Source organism: Cotesia glomerata, linkage group LG10 (genome assembly GCF_020080835.1).
Source record: "Cotesia glomerata isolate CgM1 linkage group LG10, MPM_Cglom_v2.3, whole genome shotgun sequence".
Taxonomy (NCBI): Eukaryota; Metazoa; Arthropoda; class Insecta; order Hymenoptera; family Braconidae; genus Cotesia; species Cotesia glomerata.
Window position 1 is genome coordinate 6,249,576 of NC_058167.1, and position 20,376 is coordinate 6,269,951.

At 30.9% G+C, this 20,376-nt stretch overlaps 1 protein-coding gene across 2 annotated transcripts in view; it reads left to right on the top strand.

Annotated features, from left to right (window-relative positions):
- The window catches only part of LOC123272595, a 75,337-nt gene extending 55,330 nt beyond the window's left edge, over positions 1–20,007 (top strand). For both annotated transcript variants that reach the window (XM_044739504.1, XM_044739505.1), the window contains 4 exons: positions 16,572–16,770; positions 17,347–17,654; positions 18,000–18,336; positions 18,429–20,007. In XM_044739504.1, coding sequence (XP_044595439.1) covers positions 16,572–16,770; positions 17,347–17,654; positions 18,000–18,336; positions 18,429–18,605 — 1,021 coding nt within the window. In that variant the 3' untranslated portion in view covers positions 18,606–20,007. The remainder of the gene's footprint in view (positions 1–16,571; positions 16,771–17,346; positions 17,655–17,999; positions 18,337–18,428) is intronic.
- The last annotated feature ends 369 nt before the right edge of the window (positions 20,008–20,376 follow it).

The following is a 20,376-nucleotide window of genomic DNA, read 5'->3' on the forward strand; positions in this document are numbered from 1 at the left end:
TGTATGTATTTATTTAATATGCCAAGGCAATTTAAGCCGAATGGCAAAGGTTTGTACATTAGTTTTATAAATTTTTCACTTAGGAATTTTAATACAAAGTAATAAACTTAGGTGTAGGTGTGTACATCAAAATCTTATTTATAAAATAACAATTATAATTTTATTTTAGAATTTAACTTTTTGTTTTAATTTAGATTTAATAAATTTGATTTTAATAAATAACAATGTAATATTTATTCTAATCCACGTATTTAATCAATATAATGGTAGTTGCTTTGATCTTCAGTAAGTAACAATAGTTTGTAAGAATATTAGAATATATTAACAGAAGCCAACGTGAAGGTAATTTACTGAAAGTCAAGTTCCAAGAAATAGTCATAGATGCTTTATTTTAAACACTTCTAGACTCAAGCTTGCATTTTGCAATTTTCTGCAGGTAAATTCTTAAGCCACAAACGTATTGTAGTTACTACAAAATGAATTTTCAAGATAATTTGTGAGAAAAATTTGGCAATTCAAAAATTTACATTATTCGTTTTTATGAAGCTAATCTTTCAGAACGTCTAGCTTCATCTTCAACAAATAGTTCCCTAAGGTAACTAGGTTTTCCTGTTTGCAATGAGTTTATAATAATAAGTGATTTCTAATAATACGCAGATCGATCTTGACTTCACAGATAACCAATTCTAATTTACGTCTGTACGGAGTAATATGTTCATCTTTCTTTAGATTATAAATAAATCGTATTGAACTATTTAATGCTCGCTGTCAATTTTAAATTGTTGCTCAGCTGTGGCATCAATAAGCACTACAGTACAATAATCAATAAGAGGAAGAATAGTTGCAGTGACTGTGGAAGTTTTCTGATAGCAGTAGTATAAATATTCTTCCGACTTTTTTAATGTATATAGAGCAGTATTTACTTTTCTAACAGTTTGTGAAACATAATTTTTCCACAAGAGATCATTATTTAACGATAAACCCAGACATTTTGTTTGGCTTACATACGGTAAAGGAACATTGTTGATAATAATGGGTGGTAGCGAGTCAATGTTTAATGATTTTAGTTTACTGTTTGACCCTATTATCAAAGATTTTGTTTTATTTAAGTTTACCTGTAATCCATGATCTTTAGCCCAATCAGCTATCCCCTGTGCATCAATTGTTACTAATCTAATTGCTTCGATTACTGAAGTAGGTTTAAAATGATAATATATATATTTGTCGTCGGCAAACAGACCATATTTACAGTGAGTAATTTGTCGTACTACCAGATTTATGACTATTAAAAATAATATAGGCCCTAGGACTGAACCTTGGGGTACGCCCGATGTTATATCAAGGAACTCTAATGGGTGGTTTAGATCGTTTAATATTGATTGTGAGCGATTTGACAAGTAAGAGAAAACCAAGTCACAGTTTCAATCGAAAAACCTAGTTCAAATAACGCTACTAATATCACCTTCGGGTTGACATAATCAAAAGCCTTGCTAAGGTCAAATAATACCAACAGAGTTAATTCACCTCTATCTATTGCACATCTGATATCCTCAGTGAGCTTAAGAAGGGCTGATTGAGTACTATGGAACTTTCTGAATCCAGATTGATATTTGTCAAGCAAATTATTTTCTTCTAAGTATTCAACTACTTGATTTGCTATAATACGTTCGAATACTTTGCTTAAGTGCGATAAATTTGCAATTGGACGCGTATCAGACGGAGACTTTGGTGGACTAACTTTAGCTTAGCGGTATAATAAAAACCATTTTCCAAATATCTGGGAAGATACCTGACTCAAGTGAACGATTAAACAGAAAAGTTAAGAATAAAGATATTTGCGGTATATGATCACGTAACCAACTCAGATTTTAAGCCATCAGGACTTTTTCCCTTTTGTCTTTTGAAGTGTTAGATGTAGAGCTTTTGTCACATCAACAATATCTATTTGGTGCCACTTAAAGGAGCAATCAACTTTTTTGTGATATAGGGAAGATAATGAATTTACAAAGTTAATATCACAAGGTGGATGTTTCCTTACTATATTAGCATAATGTTCATTTAAAAGACTCGCATCAAAGTAATTCAGGGGTGAAGTTTGTTTTGTCTTTATTAGTCCTAGGCGTTTGAGTTTATTCCAAATTGTTTTACCAGGTGATACAGTAGTTAGTTGACTTTTTAAGTAGTTTTCACGAAACATTATTTAATTCTAATTTTAGTTTCTTTTCTCATATCCTTATAAAGAGCAAGTAAATCTTGATTTTTAGTTCTTTTTGCTCTCTTATAGAGAATCACGCTCATGACATTTATATTTAAGATTTCTTTTGGTAATCCAAGAGTTTGAATTTCCAGTCACTTTAATGGTAATATTCCCAGGGGGGCATATTTGTTTAATATCTCACAAAAACTCGACTTAAAAATAGATCAAGCCAATTCGTTTGGATCAGAATTTTTTTATAATAATATCATCAAATTTTAAGGCAATAACTAAGGCATTTGCTAAAGCCATCATGATTCACAGATTTTGTAATTTCTAAAAGTTATAAATTTATCTGGTAGTTTAGGACAGTTTAGATGATATTCACAATACAGATAGTCATGACCCGCAATAAAGGGAGATGTTGACTTATGAAAGGTACCTAATTTACTAATATTGTCTACTAGGATTACATCCAGCCATGAATCGCCATGTCCACTATGATGTGTAGTATTATAAGGTATACAATATAGGGATGATTCATAAATGAATGTCTTTAGATGATTTGCTGTCCAAGTGTTATCTAATAGATTACAGTTTAGGTCTCCTGCTATAATTACATTTGTAAAATTTGTTGAAAATTTCATGAAGGTATTGAAAAAATTCATGCAGCGTATGGCCATTTGGACGTCTGTAGACACCAGCTAGTAACATATGCGAACCACAGGACAACATAACGTCTAACATTATATATTCAGGTGAATTTATGTCATCAGAAACAGAAGAGTACAGTAATTTAGCTTTAATTGTTTTATGGATGTAGCAAGCTACACCCCACCCTGTACATAACGACCCGTGGCTGGATGTATCAGATTTCTGTCTCTTCTGAATAAAGAATAATCATTAAAAGTGAGTAGATCATTATTAATGCCAGGTTTTAGCCAGGTTTCCACTAAAACAATGATATGAGGATTTTTTTCAATAATTTGCTGAGTTAATTGAGATATATGGCCAACAATACTATTTATAATTAAAAACGATGTGTCCACGTTTCGATCCTCAACGTGAGGAGTTAGAGAGGATCCTGAACTGGAGAATCCAACCAGAGACAATAGTAGATTGTAACAGGGAAAATCGAACTTCCCGGGGTCATTATCGACCCCGATAATTGACGCACGGTAGGTAAGGGTTTTCCCTTATTTTTCGATTTTTGACAAGAGTTTCGACTTGTCACCGGGCGTGGTAATCAAGAGTCCCCACTACTGTTCCCGGAAAATGAAGCGGGGCATAACAATAGGAAAGTTCGAGAGCCTGAGCTGAGGGTTATAAAAGAGCGAGCACGAAAAACATCGAGGCTTTTTCCCTTCTGGAAGCCAGTGGCCTTTTGCCTTTTGTGAATCAGTGACCTTGTTGAGATTAGATAAAGTCAAGAGAGGTGCAGTTTTGAACGGGGACCGACGATAGAAATCAACTACTGAGGAGTTTATTACGGTATTTGGAATTGGACAAGCCCTGACCGGAAGCTAACATAGTGGTTTGAGACGACAAGACGTCAAGCGGCGGAGCCAGCCAAGTTGGACCGGAGTATCAGTCGTCGTTGGATAAAACAATAATTGAGTCTCCAGGTATTTTCGATTTTTTTAGGCCAAAATTGATTATTAATTTAATTAAGAGGCTGAAATAATTAAAATTAATTTCTCGAGCGGTCATTTTTATATTAGCAAGTTTTGTACTTTAGAAATTCATGCGCCAAGGTCATTTAGCTAGTTTTTGTTATTGGATATTTATTTTAAAAGAATGAGATTAATAGTTTATTTGTGAATTTACTGTAGAGAATTTATAAGTTATTTATTATAGGCCTGTTGGCTATGATAAATTAATTTTAGTTAAGAATTTTCGAGATACAAAGAAAAGTAAATTTGAATAAGAAATGAAAATGCGTAATTAAGTCAGTGAAGGTCATTCTAGAATGTATGTAGTTAAGAGTTGTATTGAGACGCTTAGGATTCGAATAGTTGATGTTTAGAATTTTGTCTAGGAAGATTAAATTTAGTAAATCCTGTAATGAGTTCAGTAGAATTTATTAATTGAAAATATTAGTAGAAAATTTAGTAAGTGAACTAGTACAGAAATTTAGTGATTATGTAATGTAGTAAAATTTATTTGCAGTAAACAAGTGTTGGCGTAAAATTTAGTAGATTATGACAGTATTGTAAAGTTTTGGAAAATTAAATTTAGGCCGGTGGATAAATGTAATTGAATTGTTTAAGTTAGAAAAGTGCTAAATCAATTATTAAATAATTGATTGAATTAAGGATAATTTATTAGATAAATTCGATAAGAAAATTTGGTGAATTTGGTAAATTTAGTTAATCTGGAGATTAAATTTATTTAAGGAAAATTGGTTAAAATTTTATTTAAGAAAATTTGAGAAATGAAGTTAACGTCCGGTGGATGATTTTATATGGAATTGAATAAGATTATATGGTATTCCGTCAGGTAGACGAGGTTGTTTATGTGAAATTAGTTCAGATAATTGAATAATTAAGAAGTTTTTATTGGGTAAAACATGTTGTTTGTTATTCCGTCAGTTGGACGAGGGTTTAAGAAATTAAGAATCTAGATGCGTAATGGTCTATGATTAAATTTAGAAATTAGGAATCTAGATGCGTAATGGTCTATGATTGAATTAGGAAATTAAGGATAGATGCGTAATGGTCTATGTAGAGTTAAGAAATTAAGAAGATAGATGCGTAATGATCTATAGTTGAAAGAATTTAAGGATATTTAGTTATAAGTTGTGGCAAGTGCCTGCGTAGGTGAGAGGTCCTCACAATTAAGTAATTGATAGGTTAATTTTAAGGGTAATATTATTAAGGAATTTTGTTAAAATAAAATTGTTTATATTGAATAAATAATTAAATTGTTAATAATTGTTTCTCAGTATTAATTTTTCAGCCTTTCTCAACTTCTCACGACCCGATCTTTCCTTCTCATGCTCCCCGGTTTCTGGGATACCGAGTATAAAATCCCAGTGGCGCCCTTTTCAAAGAGGAAAGGGGTGACCAATTGGACAGGGCTAACCACCCCGTTACAAAATGATTGTCCGCCATTTTTAGGATTTCTTCGACGATATATTGGGTATCCGTCGACATTTGTGACCGTATCATTGGTAAAATCTTTAGGGAAATTTTTAGTACATTTTCCATCAGCCATACAAGGCGATGAACTATTAAGAGTACCACATGGACCATGAATCATGTTTGTTGTAACAATATCAAACAGCAGTTGGTCAGTGGATGGATCTGGAATTTCCGCAGAAATGATACTATCGATTTCTTCAAGACGGATTTTGTCGATGAACCAAACCAAAATGTGTGCATGAGGTAATCCTCGCTTTTGCCACTCAACCGAATACATCCAGCAACGTGTGGGACCAAATACATGTGATTTAGTAATGAAACTTATTAAAGACTTCAACTTTTGTCTGAACACACGTGCTGTAATGTCATGGCGATGTATTGCATTTTGGCCAGGCAGTAGCAAAGATGTAATCTCTGGACATTTTGGATTACATGTGAACGTGATAAATAAACATGGTCGTCCATATTCGCGCACGAAAGTCAGAGCATCCTGTATATATTCTTGCATATGACGTGGACTGCCTACGTACGATGATGGTAAAATGACATGGTTACCAATTTCGGCGACGTCGGCGTTGTTGTTGATAGCGTCTCGCAAATGAATGTACTCTTCCGCGCGCAGCTTTTGTTGATTATATCGTAAGTATCGTAGTCGTTCGCTCTCAATCTTCGCGTACATGTCGACCATGAATTGTTGACAAAGCTCACGACATCGTAAAATGACGTTGTCCAGGCCACGTCTAATCATTAATCGGTACGCATAATAATCCTTTGAGCTAACGTTCTTGTTTGTTTCAGCTCCTGTAATATTTGTTCATAAAAATTAATTTAAATTTATTACGTTCAATAATTTAATTGTTTTGTTAAATAATTAATGATCAAATTAATAATCAATGAAGTACCTGATACGGGATCTCGTTGTTTTATGTTTATGCAATATCCGTCTTGTCCCTTCCAGAATATTAGCGGATATTGGAGAGCGTCATATGAACGATGTGTGTCAGCAATGAACTGAAGATTATTATTTCTTCTACGAATCACAATTTCTCGTGCAGCTGTACAATCGCCAACCATGATTCCAGCAACATCATCAACAACGGGTGCATTGAATCTACGAATATGCTCTCCAGCTGGTGTTTTATCAGGATTAATGACGATAGCGTGATTATCGCTTTGTAATTGGTGCATATGTGATTTGAATATTTTCAACAACTCGTTGTGCTCGTTCAAAAGAGCATCTAGCTCGCTGACGATGCGCCTGGCATAAAGTGAATCAAGGTTATTATAATCACAACGTGCATTCACGCGATTGGCAAGTGCGCTTCCGGAATCCTCGCCGCCCATAAAGTAGATTTGTAAGAATTTATGTGGTTCGTTTGGCATTGGCAGCAGTGAGCCCATTTTATGATAAACTTGGCCTCTGATTTTGAATGTAGAATTGAATTGTTGACCATTTGCATTAGTATTTCGAACTATTTCTGTTGCTCCGAACGATGTCATTTGAAAGCATGAATTGAATCTTCGAATTGACTTCAGGAACACGTTAGAATCTGGATCCGTGCCGATAAGTAAGCCGTTCAATGGTTCAGGTGGTGTTTCAATTTCAGGTAGTTGCACTTTTCCTGACGCGCAACACATCCCAGCTGGCTCATTTTTGAATTTCAGAGCATGACAATGCGGACATTCCTTGTCCATAGCACCAATTACCACTTTTGAATGAGCATAATATTCAATATCGGGCTCATACTGGAATGCTAGACGCAGGAATGAATCAGATATAAATGCTCGATGTACCTGTTGTCGTTGTTGGTCATTTGTTCTTCGTCTATTGACTGTGAAACGGCGTGATTGTCGTTGTTCTAATCTTCTGACTTCATTGCGTTCAGCTCGTGTATCTTCTGGCTCTTCTTGATGCAATTGCGCCATTCTGACACGTGCATCAGTATTTTGTTGCTGGATTTGTTCTTCTGTTCTTTCGGATCTGCTATTTCGCAAGTTTCGAGCTTTACTTGTACTGCGGCTCAAATCAGCCCCTTTGCGTTTTCTTGGCATTGCTCACTGTACAAAACATACATAAATAGAATTAATGAAATTATTTAATGATGAAAAATGTTAAAAGTATAATTAGAGGGCCAGGATTTTTGCCGCAGTTTTGAAATGATTAGTTTTAATTTATGAAATTATAACAAAAATATAAGTTTTATGGAAAAATTTTTCAAACAAAAGTAAAAAATTAAATTTTATGAAAACATTGTCTCTTATAATTTTTTCATACAACCAATATTTCCATTGACATTTCAAAATAAAGATTCATAATGATTGATTTTTTGGAAACTATGAAAATCTTAATTGTTCAATTACATTTTTTTAATAAAATTAAATTAAAATTACATTTTTATAAGATCAACAACATTTTCGATATAAATAAAAAAAAAGTATACTTACAACACAAAATCCGTTGTTATTGGAAGCTCGTGTCACGTGTTGAGTACTTTTGAGGTTATAAAATCACTTGATTAACTAATCGTGCAAAATACACTCAAAATTGATAATTTAATTATTATTGATAAAATAGGAATGATTAAAAGTTAATATGAGAGTTACACTGAGATAGCAAAATAATAATTGTCAACGTTACTACTACACTTGATGCATAAACAATAATGATGGCCGACAACTGTGTAGGGAGTGAGAAAGAAAGGAGACCGGCTTCGTTCTCATCCCTACTCCGTGCTGTTTACTGGGTCAGAAGTGACACCTGTAGACATCTGGCGGGGATAACTAATTAAATGACGATTGATCAGTTTTCGACCGGAGAGGAAAAATGATTAAATTACTAAAATGGCTATTAAAAAATAAGGGTTGATCGTAGAAGGGTGAAAATTGAGGATTGTATGTATTTTTGTATGTTGTATCATAAAAAAATAGAAATTAAAAATTTTTATAGGTGGACTACCCCTAACATTTAGGGGGATGAAAAATAGATGTTGGCCGATTCTCATAGATACCGGATAAGCACAAAAAATTTCATCAAAATCGGTCAAGCCGTTTCGGAGGAGTATGGCAACGAAAACTGTGACACGAGAATTTTATATATTAGATATATATATATAGATATATATATATATATATATATATATATATATATATATATATATATATATATATATATATATATATATATATGTCATTTTATAGATGATGAATGTTTTATTTAAAATAAATACATAATTTATTATAAATAAATGATTTTAATTCATTTTAACTTAATAGTATAAGTTAGTAAATAAGTAGTATACTACACACCTGCAGCAAGAAAATAAGAAATGTCTTAGAACACATATATGTCGTCCGAGGCGAAGCCGAGGTCGACATATATGTGATCTTATGTGAGATATTTCGTATTTTTCTACCATAGGTTTGTATACTATTTTTCTGTCTGAAAGAGGCGGAAAGCGGCAATTTCGTTTAGCGTAGCGGGCCGAAAGTTGCCGCTTTCCGTCTGGAGGGCAGAAAAAATCGTTTTCAAATATGAGTGTCGGAAACTAGGCCGATGTCAGTGTCAGAAACTACAGCACGAAAAATTTTGAGTGTCAGAAACTGGGGCTTCAAACATCATTTTTTGAAATGTTAATTTAAATTATTAATTCGCTTCAAATATCTATTTTGCACCTATTACCGTTTGTAGAAATCTTAAACTTGTTAATAATATAAAACATTATTTATTCTAATAAAATTTTATATGAGTTATGATAGTATAACCTTAATTGTCACTCTTAAAGTGTCAGTGACTGGGCTCTTTACCTTATACAAAATAAAAATAATAGTTCTAACGTAAATGATAATGTGCCCGCTTGATAAAAAATAATAAACCTTACATTTATCCTAATACTCCTGATTCTCTATTTTACTAATTGACTATATCTGTCTCAATCTCTCGTAGCCTACCCCTGATTAAAAATACTCATTAAAGAGTATTGAAAATCATGAAATTTGAGTTGTTTTCAATGATCCTAATTCTTTTTTTATGTATTTATAAATATACAGTTTACATGAAGCGACTGTTTATTTTTTCAATAAGTATTTTTAATCAGGGACTCTTCAGAAGTTTCACTTCTACCGTGTGTGACTTGTACACACACACACATTTTTTTTATATTCTACTCACCACTCTAACACAACCTGCATATGAAGTCAGTCAATTATCGCGAAATTCGTTTTTAGCCGATATCTAATTATTAAAAAAGGAAAATATTTAAATCAGTTGACCCTGGAAGCTATCTCTGGAATTTCCTGTTTCTCTTGAGATTCTATGAAATTTTATATCTGTAGGAACCGTATTTGAAGAATATGAATTTTTTTTACAATTATAATTGTAACGACTTCGCACTCCTATATAGGGGAGGAATTTTGTAAGATCCTATTCGATATGATTTCTAGATTATAAATGAAAGATTCCTACACAGCTTCGAGTCTATAGAAACTATTGTTTGGAACTGAGAGATTTTCATTGTTAACGCCTCCGCAATCCCTATTGGGGTTGGAATTCGATAAAATCCATTCTTAGTTGAACTTGACCCGAAGATTCCTACCAAATTTAGAGTATAAAAGTTACAGTTTGAAAATTGAAATTTAACATTTTAACACCCACCCCCGCAATTTTTATTAGGAGTGGGTTGTCGTAAAATACGCTCTTGGATCATTTCTGCATCATACACAGTAAAAAAATTTTCGTAAAATTTAACATAAAATTTTGTGTAGATGTTTTTTTTACATAAAATTTATGTTAATTCTACACAAACGGTTTGTATTGATCAATCCATCCATTTTTTAACACACTCAAGTGTTAATTCAAAGTAAAACTACACTTTTTTAATGTTACTGGCCAACCAACACAAAATTTATGTTAAAGAATTCTTCATATATAGTCACGTATGCCACACAAGATAGACATGTAAATGTGATAGCCTCAACGTCATTTTAATTTGGTGGATTTTGATTTGTGTCATTACGTATGTATGTCAATACTTAAATGCAGCTAATAAATATACAATTGTAGTGTATAGCAATTAAAAACTAAGTAAATAAAGGGTAATTTATATTAAAACATCCGATAACAGAATTGTAACCTTGAAATTCATTACAAGGTTAATGTCCTTTCTAGTGTGAATCTAGAAGACAGAATAAATTTTAAATTATGAGGAAATAAATAAAATAAGAAAAATTATAAATTTTATGATTATGAATCTAGCAGACATGTTGATTTTTTTGACAAATTATTTACAAGTTAAAAATACTTAAAAAAATTACACGAATAATTCTTCAAATTTTCTACAAGTGAAATTTTTTTTTTAATTTTTTGTAATAATTTTTCATTAAAAAATTGTAAAATTTTCAGATGTCAGCTAACTTAATTTTCATTTATTTTTGAATTAGACAAAAATAAATAATTGAAATTAATAAATTATTAGAAAATAAACTTACAGTTTTTAATTTCCTACATGTGCATTTTTCCTTTAATTTATTATTTTCAATTGCTCATGTATTTTTTAATCACAAAATATATATATATTTAAATTATTAGTAAAACTCACATATTTGACAGCTGATCTGAGTAACACAAAGAAAAAGTTACAATCAACACTTTATTTGTGTTATGGATAACATTTAAGTGTGTAGAAATCCGAGAATCAGCCAATGAAAGTTTTAACATATTTTTGTGTTACTTTTAACACAGAATTATGTTGATTTCGTCAATACAAACAGTATGTGTAGAATTAACATAAATTTTGTGTAAAAAAATCATCTACACAAAATTTTATGTTAAATTTTACGAAAATTTTTTTACTGTGTATTTATTAGCTGCATTTAAGTATTTTACGTAATGACACAAATCAAAATCCACCAAATTAAAATGACGTTGAGGCTATCACATTTACATGTCTATCTTGTGTGGCATACGTGACTATATATGAAGAATTCTTTAACATAAATTTTGTGTTGGTTGGCCAGTAACATTAAAAAAGTGTAGTTTTACTTTGAATTAACACTTGAGTGTGTTAAAAAATGGATGGATTGATCAATACAAACCGTTTGTGTAGAATTAACATAAATTTTATGTAAAAAAAACATCTACACAAAATTTTATGTTAAATTTTACGAAAATTTTTTTACTGTGTATCGAGTGGAAAACTTTTTTTAAAAAAATATTTTCTATTTGTTTAAACGAATAATTAGTTAACATTTTTAAAATCGATCATTTATTAATAGGTTTTCTAGACGATTCATTACATTTGTAATTGATTGATGCCAATATTATGAAATCAAAATTTTTTTGTTAGCTAATTATTTGTTTAAACAAATAGAAAAAATTTTTTCAAAAAAAACTTGTCCACACGACAGGATATTTTTACGATTCATGAAATTTGGAATCGTTTGAAACAAATATTGTGAGAACTTTTTTTTTTTTGGTTAACTAACAAATTTTTTAAACAAATCGCAAAAATTGTTAATAAAAAGTTCTTCACACGATAGGTTATGTTTACGATTCACGAACTTTGGAATCGATTGATACTTATATTGTGGATAGAAATTTTTGATTGTTAACTAACAATTTTTTCAAACAAATAGAAAATTAAAAAAAAAAAAGCTTTCCACACGATAGAAAATTTTAACGATTCATGAAATTTGGAATAGTTTGAAACCTATATTCTGGTATCGATTTTTTAAAAGTTATAATTATAATTAAGAATAATAAAAAGAAAAAGTTGAGAACACAAATATTCGATTATCACCCGACTAGAATTTTAGTGAGGCATGCCGAAAAATCAGTTCGGGGCGAAGTTGGCTTTCCGAACTTAGGCTAGCCCAATTCGGATCTTATTTGTTTTAAATTAGGCAAGCCGAACATTGGTATGCCAAAAGAATTCCACATTCGATGTAATCTCGTAATAGTTTGGCACTGCCTAAGTTCGGCATATCATGGATTGCCTAATTGGTACGAAATAACGGTAACCAAAGGTTTACCGAAGTTTGGTTCACCAAGCTCGGGCTCACTTCGAAAAATCTGGGGCAATGCCTAAGTTCGGCATGTCATGGTTTGCCTAATTAGTATGAAATAACGGTAACCAAAGGCTTACCGAAGTTTGGTTCACCAAACTCGGGCTCACTTCGAAAAATCTGTAGCAATGCCTAAGTTCAGCATTTCATGGGTTGCCAAACTGTTATGAAATAACGGTAACCAAAGGTTTACCGAAACGCTTAGCACACTACGATCGAGCTTCTTTAGGCAAAACAGTGGCAATGCCTAAGTTCGGTACGCCATGAATTGCCAAACTGATACGAGATAACGGTAACCAAAAGCTTACCGAACAGTAACTAAAGGTATTCTGAAGCTTGGTCTATCAAAATGAAACTTGACTAGGTAAGGCTGTGGCAAGTCCTCACTTAGGTATAATAGTTTGTTGTTAGAATTTTTGCCGAAGTGTCGGGCTTATAAGTATCTTGAGGCAAGAGGTCGCTCATCATCGGCGTAGCGTCGCGGTATGGTATAGGGCTCTCGTGCGTCGGGTACAGTGTTCGAGTCTCGCGTTTGACATGTAAAATTTTTAATAATTAATAATTATTAGTTATAATTATTCTTAAGGTGAGTGTGAGGTAAATTTAAGTATTGTGTGTGACTAATGTATCTAACTCCATCATCTCCTTCCCCCATGACCCATAAAATCGACCAATCAAAAAAAACTTCTTCATACTAAGAAAAACCCTGAAAAGCGAAAAAATGACCGAAAATATAAAAAAAATGATACTAAATAAAAAAAAAAAAAATTTTTATTTACTTAATATTTAAAAAATTTTGTCCTAAAGTCGATACTTATATTTAAAATTTTAAAAATAAATTAAAAAAAATAAGCATTCAGTATTATTAATTTTTGCTTTATAATAAAAATAGCTAAAAACAAAAAAAGTATTCAATTTGGATTCTTCCGTGCGAATTTAGTTTGTGAATTGCTACCTAGTTAGGTAGCTAAATTCGGACCGAATGAGGCTTACATAGGTACCAGAAAGTGTGGTTTCCAAACCACCGCCTAAGTCGGAAGCCAAGTTAGGCCCAAACTCGCGACTGCGTTACTTCTGGGACGTGGGCCAACTTTGGCTTCCTGGTTCGGCGCGAGCTTGGAATTCGGCATGCCTAATTCGAAATGAACCACCGCCGAACTTAAATTTCTGGTCGGGCAGAGCAGCCGCTTACTATTTTTATTGTTTGCTTCACATTACTATTATTCTCCCATCATACTCCAACAATTTGAGATAATAGCGCATGCGCACTCCTCGGATCCGGACATTGAGTCCCCGTAAAGCCTATATTTTTTTAGACTTGTTAATTGTATTTTTGCACTAAAAAATATTTTTTCTAAAAATTGTTTTTTTCATATCGATTATTTGTTGCCGAGAAAATTTTTATGGGAAAGCAAGTATTTTTCTTTAAATTATAACTATTTCCTAATGCGAGGAGAACTTGTTAATAGGATAAACTTTTTTTTTTTTAATTTTTCTATCTCTTTGATAAATTTATTGGTTAAAAATTAAAAAATCAATTCCACAATATAGGTATTAATCAATTCTGAATTTCATGAATCATAAAGATATCCTATCGTGTGGGAAACTTTTTTTATTTTAATTTTTCCTATTGTTTAAAAAAAATAGTTAGATAACAATTAAAAATTTGTTACCGTACTGAAGTTATGAAGCGATTCAGAACTTCATGAATCATAAAGATATCCTTTCGTGTAGAGAGATTTTTTTTTTAATTCTTTCTACATGGTAAAAAATTTTTCATTGTGTCAAGTGTAAAAATGTTTGTGTAGAATTTAACATTTAAGTGTGTAGAATTTAAAATTTAAGTATGTTGATTCAACACAATCGAGTGTTGATTCAACACAAATTGTGTAAAAAAAGTCATTAACACAAATTTTTGTGTTAAATTTGACGAGAAATTTTTTATTGTGTATTTGTTTAAAAAAAAAATTAGTTAACAATTCAAAGTATGTTTCCACAATGAGGGTATTAATCGATTCAAAATTTCTTAAATCATAAAAATATCCTATCGTGTGGGGAACTTTTTTTATTTTAATTTTTTTAACTTCCCGTTGAGAAAATTGAAAATTAAAAAAAATCGGGAAGTTATTAGTCTTACTCAGGGTTGCAAATTTTTTAATTAAAAAATTTTGCATTGAAAATTAAAACTAAAATTTACGACCCCAGAGTCGTGATTAAAAATATTATTTTTAATTTTTAATCCCAAAATCGAAATTAGAAGCTGAAAATTTAATCTTTAATCCTAAATATAGAGTAAAAAAAAAAAAAAATTATTTTTTAAACTAAAAGTTGGGATAAAAAGGGATAAAAACGTAAAAGATTCATTTGTAACTCAAACGCTAGAATTTTGAGTTATTTATTGAAAATGAAACAAAGTTTGACGGAAGTAAGAGAGAATTCAAACTCGTTTAACAGTTGTGAGACCCCAAAATGAAAATTTTCAGCGAGAATTGGCGTGATCTTTTCAATAGTCACGAAATTATGAATTGTTTAACGATAAGGGTGGTCATTGGGGTGGCATAAAGAGATTTTCCGGAAGTCGGAAAGTGTTCCAATTTTTTTTATACCTTCTAGTACCCAAAATAAAGATTTTTAGCAAGAATTAGCGTGATCTTTTTATTAGACACGAAATTATGAATATTTTAAGGTTAAGGGTAGCCATTGGGGGGTGTTCCGGAAGTCCGAGAGGGTTCAAATTTTTTTAATAGTTGTAGGACCCCAAAACAAAAATTCTCAGCGAGAATTGGCGTGATCTTTTTAATAGACACGGAGTAATGAATTTTTTAAAGTTAAGGGTGGGCTTTAGGGGGTGTTCCGGAAGTCCGAGAGGGTTCAAATTTTTTTAATAGTTGTAGGACCCCAAAATAAAAATTCTCAGCGAGAATTGGCGTGATCTTTTCAATAGACGCGAATTAATGAATTTTTTACCGTTAAGGGGGATATTTAGAAGGGCATAAGGGGGTGTTCCGGAAGTCGAAAAATGTTCCAATTTTTTTTATACCTTTGAGTACCTAAAATAAAGATTTTCAGCAAAAATTGGCGTGATTTTTTTAACAGACACGGAGTAATGAATTTTTTAAATTTAAGGGTGGGCTTTAGGGGGTGTTCCGGAAGTCCGAGAGGGTTCAAACTTTTTTAATAGTTGTAAGACTCCAAAATGAAAATTTTCAGCGAGAATTGGCGTGATCTTTTTAATAGTCACGGAATTATGAATTTTTTAAAGTTAAGGGTAGTCATTAGGGGATGTTCCGGAAGTCGGAGAGGATTCAAATTTTTTTTATACCTTCGAGACCCCAAAAGAACGTTTTTCAGAAATATTTGGCGTGATCTTTTTAATATCGTGGAAATTATGAATGAAAAACGATTTCGTTTCACGAACGTTCGGAACTTCAGGTACATAAATGGAAGTAGATTTCATTTTATTTCATGTCTGTGGATAAAACAAAGGCAAAAGTAAAATTTCTTAAAAATGATCCTAAGATGGATATTTTTTGATTTAGAAAAAAATGTAAACATGTAAATTAAAGCTTAATTTCTCAGTTCTCAAATGCATTTAACAGAAATTAAATATATCGACGCGTTCAAAAGTTATTTGAAGAGGAAATAGTGAGAGTATAAAATTTTCAAAATTTTAAAATGCTGTAATTTCTAAACTAATTCACCGATAGAGCTCATATTTGAACTTGACTTTCGTAATGTCTATAAAAAAAGTATGTTGAGTTTCATTAGGATTCCTTAAGAATTGTTGACGCTATCGTCGTGACAAGCCGCGTTATATCGTAGATATTTATTTATATTTAGATTTTCAATACAATTTGGAACGATTCAAAAGTAATTGCAGTTTGAAAATTTAAAGAATAGTGTTTTATTAAAGTTCTATCAGACTTTTAAGCTCGAAGAGGTAAAAGCACAGAACAGCTAACTTTTTGAGCTGGGAGAGCTCAAAATAACACATAAATTATATTTTTGAGCTCAAAGAGTTCAAAAACGTCACAAATGCAATTTTTAGCGCTTAGGTGTGGAATTAGCGGAAAGTTGCAGGGATGGCTTTGGGGTCAACCATTTTCCTTATTTTTTTTTTTTTTTTTTTAAATAGTAATTAAAAATTGCAATTATATGTCTATGTTTGATTTTAGTTTCGATGAAGCATCTATGGAAAATACTTCTTTGGCCATATTTTCTGGAAGTGATGATAAGCCTTATGACAAAGAAGTAAGCAATGAAATTGAAGTCACGTCATTGGAAGAAGCTAAGTTGATCATAGCAGCATTAAGAGCCCGACAGAGGACACAGACACATCAAATGCTAACATGGAGAAGAACACTTAAATTACAAGTAATTAAATGTTTTATTTCAATCGTTTTCATTCAAAACCTATCAATAAGAAATTTTTAGCTCTATATAAATATATTAGTACTTAATTAATAACACTAGTGAAATGAATAAAAATATTATAGCAGTTACAATAAATCCTATTGATGAATTTCTTTGTTGCGCGTGTAGAAATTATTGTAAAATTATCTTATATTTGAAAAAACAAAAAAAAAACAACAGGTGTCGAGGGACACCTGGTTGAAACCAACTCCCTTTCGCTGTATGTTAAAAATTAAATAATAAGCATTATAAAACGAATTAACAAGGTTAAGAATACGCTCAAAATTCAATTTTTTTATTTAAAAGTTTTGCTTATTTACTATTTATACACAAAAAATAATATTTTCTGTGTTTGACTTTGAAAAAGCTTCAATTTTCCTCAATATCTAAATTTGCCCTATCCACTTCATGTGTGTTATATATCATTTGAATTTGTTGAAATATTTGAAAAACTTGACAATTAATTCTTAATAATTAATAATTTTTTTTTATAAAGTATGATAAAATAGTATAAAACAGTATTTTTATAATACGTAGGAAGATATGGTGATTCGATTAAGAAGAGAAAAAGCTGAACAACTGAGGACTTTATCATCTCAATTGTTTTTATTTGAATCAAGACTTTGTAGAAAACAGAAGGAAATTGAAGCTAGTTTATCTCAAAGAGAAGCTATTATCTTGCGACAGCAACGTGTAATAAGACAACTTCAAAGTAGGCTAGCAGACAAAAGTTCACAAACAAGGGAATCTCCACCTTGTGATGCTTTGGATAGACTAGACAGTCTTGGTGATAGTGACAGCGCTGTTGTTCTCGAAGAAACGCCAGATGATCCTATTCCTTCGAGGTACCGTATGCGTAATAATTTTTAATAAACAAAACACTATTTTATTTTTTATTTTAATCTATTTTCTATCTCTTTATACCTAATATTATATTCACTTTGACTAATTTAAAAAGATTAATTTTATCAAGTCTATCATTAACTCAAATAAAGTTTTTTTTAACCCTTCGTACCTGTTGTGTTTTTTTTTGTCTCACTTGCACTATAGCGCCGCCCTATAAGTTGAATGTTGTTGCGTGAGAGAAATTCTCATAGCAACCGGCTCGAAGGGTTAAATAGCAAGAAAAATCGAAAAATTTTCTATTTTTTTAACTGTTTGGATTCTTGAACTTCGTTTTGATTGCATAGGTTTCGGTCCAATGTAACTGATGTAACTGTGATTCGTTCTGTATCTGATGCAGTAGAGCCTTCAAATAAGTATTTATCTATGAGAAGAAGTAATGGTTTTTTAAGAAGGCCTGAAGTTCTTGAAACAGTTTATTCTGTTGAAGAAGATGCTGATGATAACAATCAGGAGCGCTCTGAGTCAATGGAAAATTTAGAGATAGAAGGAAAAAAAGACAAAAGTTCGAAGCAAGGCAAAGGAAGATTGCAAGATATTTATGGAAGCTTTGAACGGCTTACACAGGATGGTTTGCCATCTATTGAACGACCTAAAGTTGAGAACGCAGGTCAACAAGCTCAGGTATCATTATTTAGCATTCATTCTATTTTAGGTGTAAATATACTCTTTACTTTTTTACGTTTAATAAATAATAAAAAATTTCACTCTCACAGGTGACTTACAACAGGGTTATGAGTAATCATCGGTCAGTTACGAAACCGAAAGATGTCAAATATAAAAGAATTAATAAAGCTAAATCAAAAAGCCTGGAAGAGTTACGAGGAAAACTTAGAAATTGGGTTGAGAAAGGAAATAAAATTGCTATATCATTGGACCAATCGTATGCTTAAAAATAATTATAAGCATAGATTATTACTTATAAAAAAGTTTACGCTTATGACTGATTCAAATAATATTTTTTAATAACTTCTGAAATATTGCTCGAATTTGGTATGAAAGATGAAACAGATATTATAATATCTAATAATACTAGATGGTTACGAAAATGCATCTAATTTTACTGTAATAACTTGATATATCGAATTATTCAATTTCGTATTAAAAAAGTATTGATTATTATAAAATTACATTAATTATCCAAATAATTCAATAATGAAATTTAGTGCCAAAGTATTTAAACGTGTTATTGGAACCGAATCAATTTTATAAATTATTTAATTTGAGATAGATGAAACTATAGTTTTAGAGAAAATAAAATTCATAATATAAAATTATTTATTTTACTTCTAGTTTCAAACTCTATCATTTTTATGGGTCAGTTCTTAATTATATTTTTGATAACAGTTATCTCGTCTACCGCCGTGTTTTCTATAACTTTGTTTCCAGAAGTTTCAGACTCGTTGCAGTCACAGTTTTAAAGACTACTGTATTCATTTTTTACAATTACATTAATTTTTTGTTAATCGAATGAAAGCTGCATACATATTTGATACTTTACATGAAAGAAATTTGAAAGCTTATGCTTCGGGTTGTGAATAGATACTCATTTGATATTTAAATGAATCGAGATAAATTATATTTTTGTGATCAAAAATATTGTAAGAAAAACAATCATTTGTTTATTATTAGTTATATTTTATAATAAGTAATATTATTCAAATTCTGAAATTATTAATTGTATTTAATAAAATTAAAAAACTGAGATTAGTTAACGACTAACGTATAAAATTCCGATAAAAAGACTAATGTAAGCATATATTAAACAAGGCTAAATTAAAGGCCTATTTGAAAGATCTCTCATTTAATATGATTAAGTATTTAAATATGTCAATCACCAATTATATATTATTCGTAACCTGTGTATAATAGGATGAGTAAATTAAGAGCGAAATTGATAAATACTTTAATATTTTATAATAGTGGCATTTTAAGATTTTCTATCGCTCATCTAAACAATATCAAAATAAATAGTTTATGCTTTTTTCCATATATTTTTGTAAACTGCGGAAAAACCTTTGTAAGTCAAGTTATATATAATTTTTCATAGCAAAGATTACAAGTTAATCTTTTCCAAACTTATTTAAAAATCGCATATTGTTATCATGAATGTTTTTGCAAGACGTAAAAACTTTGATGAAAATCTTGTACAGAATTAAGCGAATTGTTAAAATAGTCTTAGCGATTAATAAATACATAAGTATCTGTAAAATTTGATTGTTAAGAGCATTGTTTTATTGCGAATTTATCTAGAGAAGTGAGTTTAGTTTTTTTAATTTATCGCTTGCTTATTAATGTAATTGAAAAAAGACTTCGCATTTGTAAAATTCACTTAGGATATTGATTAGGGTGTTTCAATTTTAGGCGACTTTTTTTTTCAACGAAAAAACAGGCTGAAAACTTGCATGAAGGTGAGAACAGAAGCCTTTTCAAAGCGGAGCTCTTAATATTAATATTTAGAGGTGTCTGTCCCTAATTTTTCATTTCCCATTTAAATAACATAGGAAAAAAAATTATTTTTTTTGTTTATTTTTCTAGTTCGGCATACGCACCTCATATAAATAAGTCCATAGCATATTCTTGTAGAGAATTCAACGCTCTACAAAAAAAGTCTCTTACACTTTTATCATAAAGACAGCCGTTCTAAAGTTATTCAGACGTAAA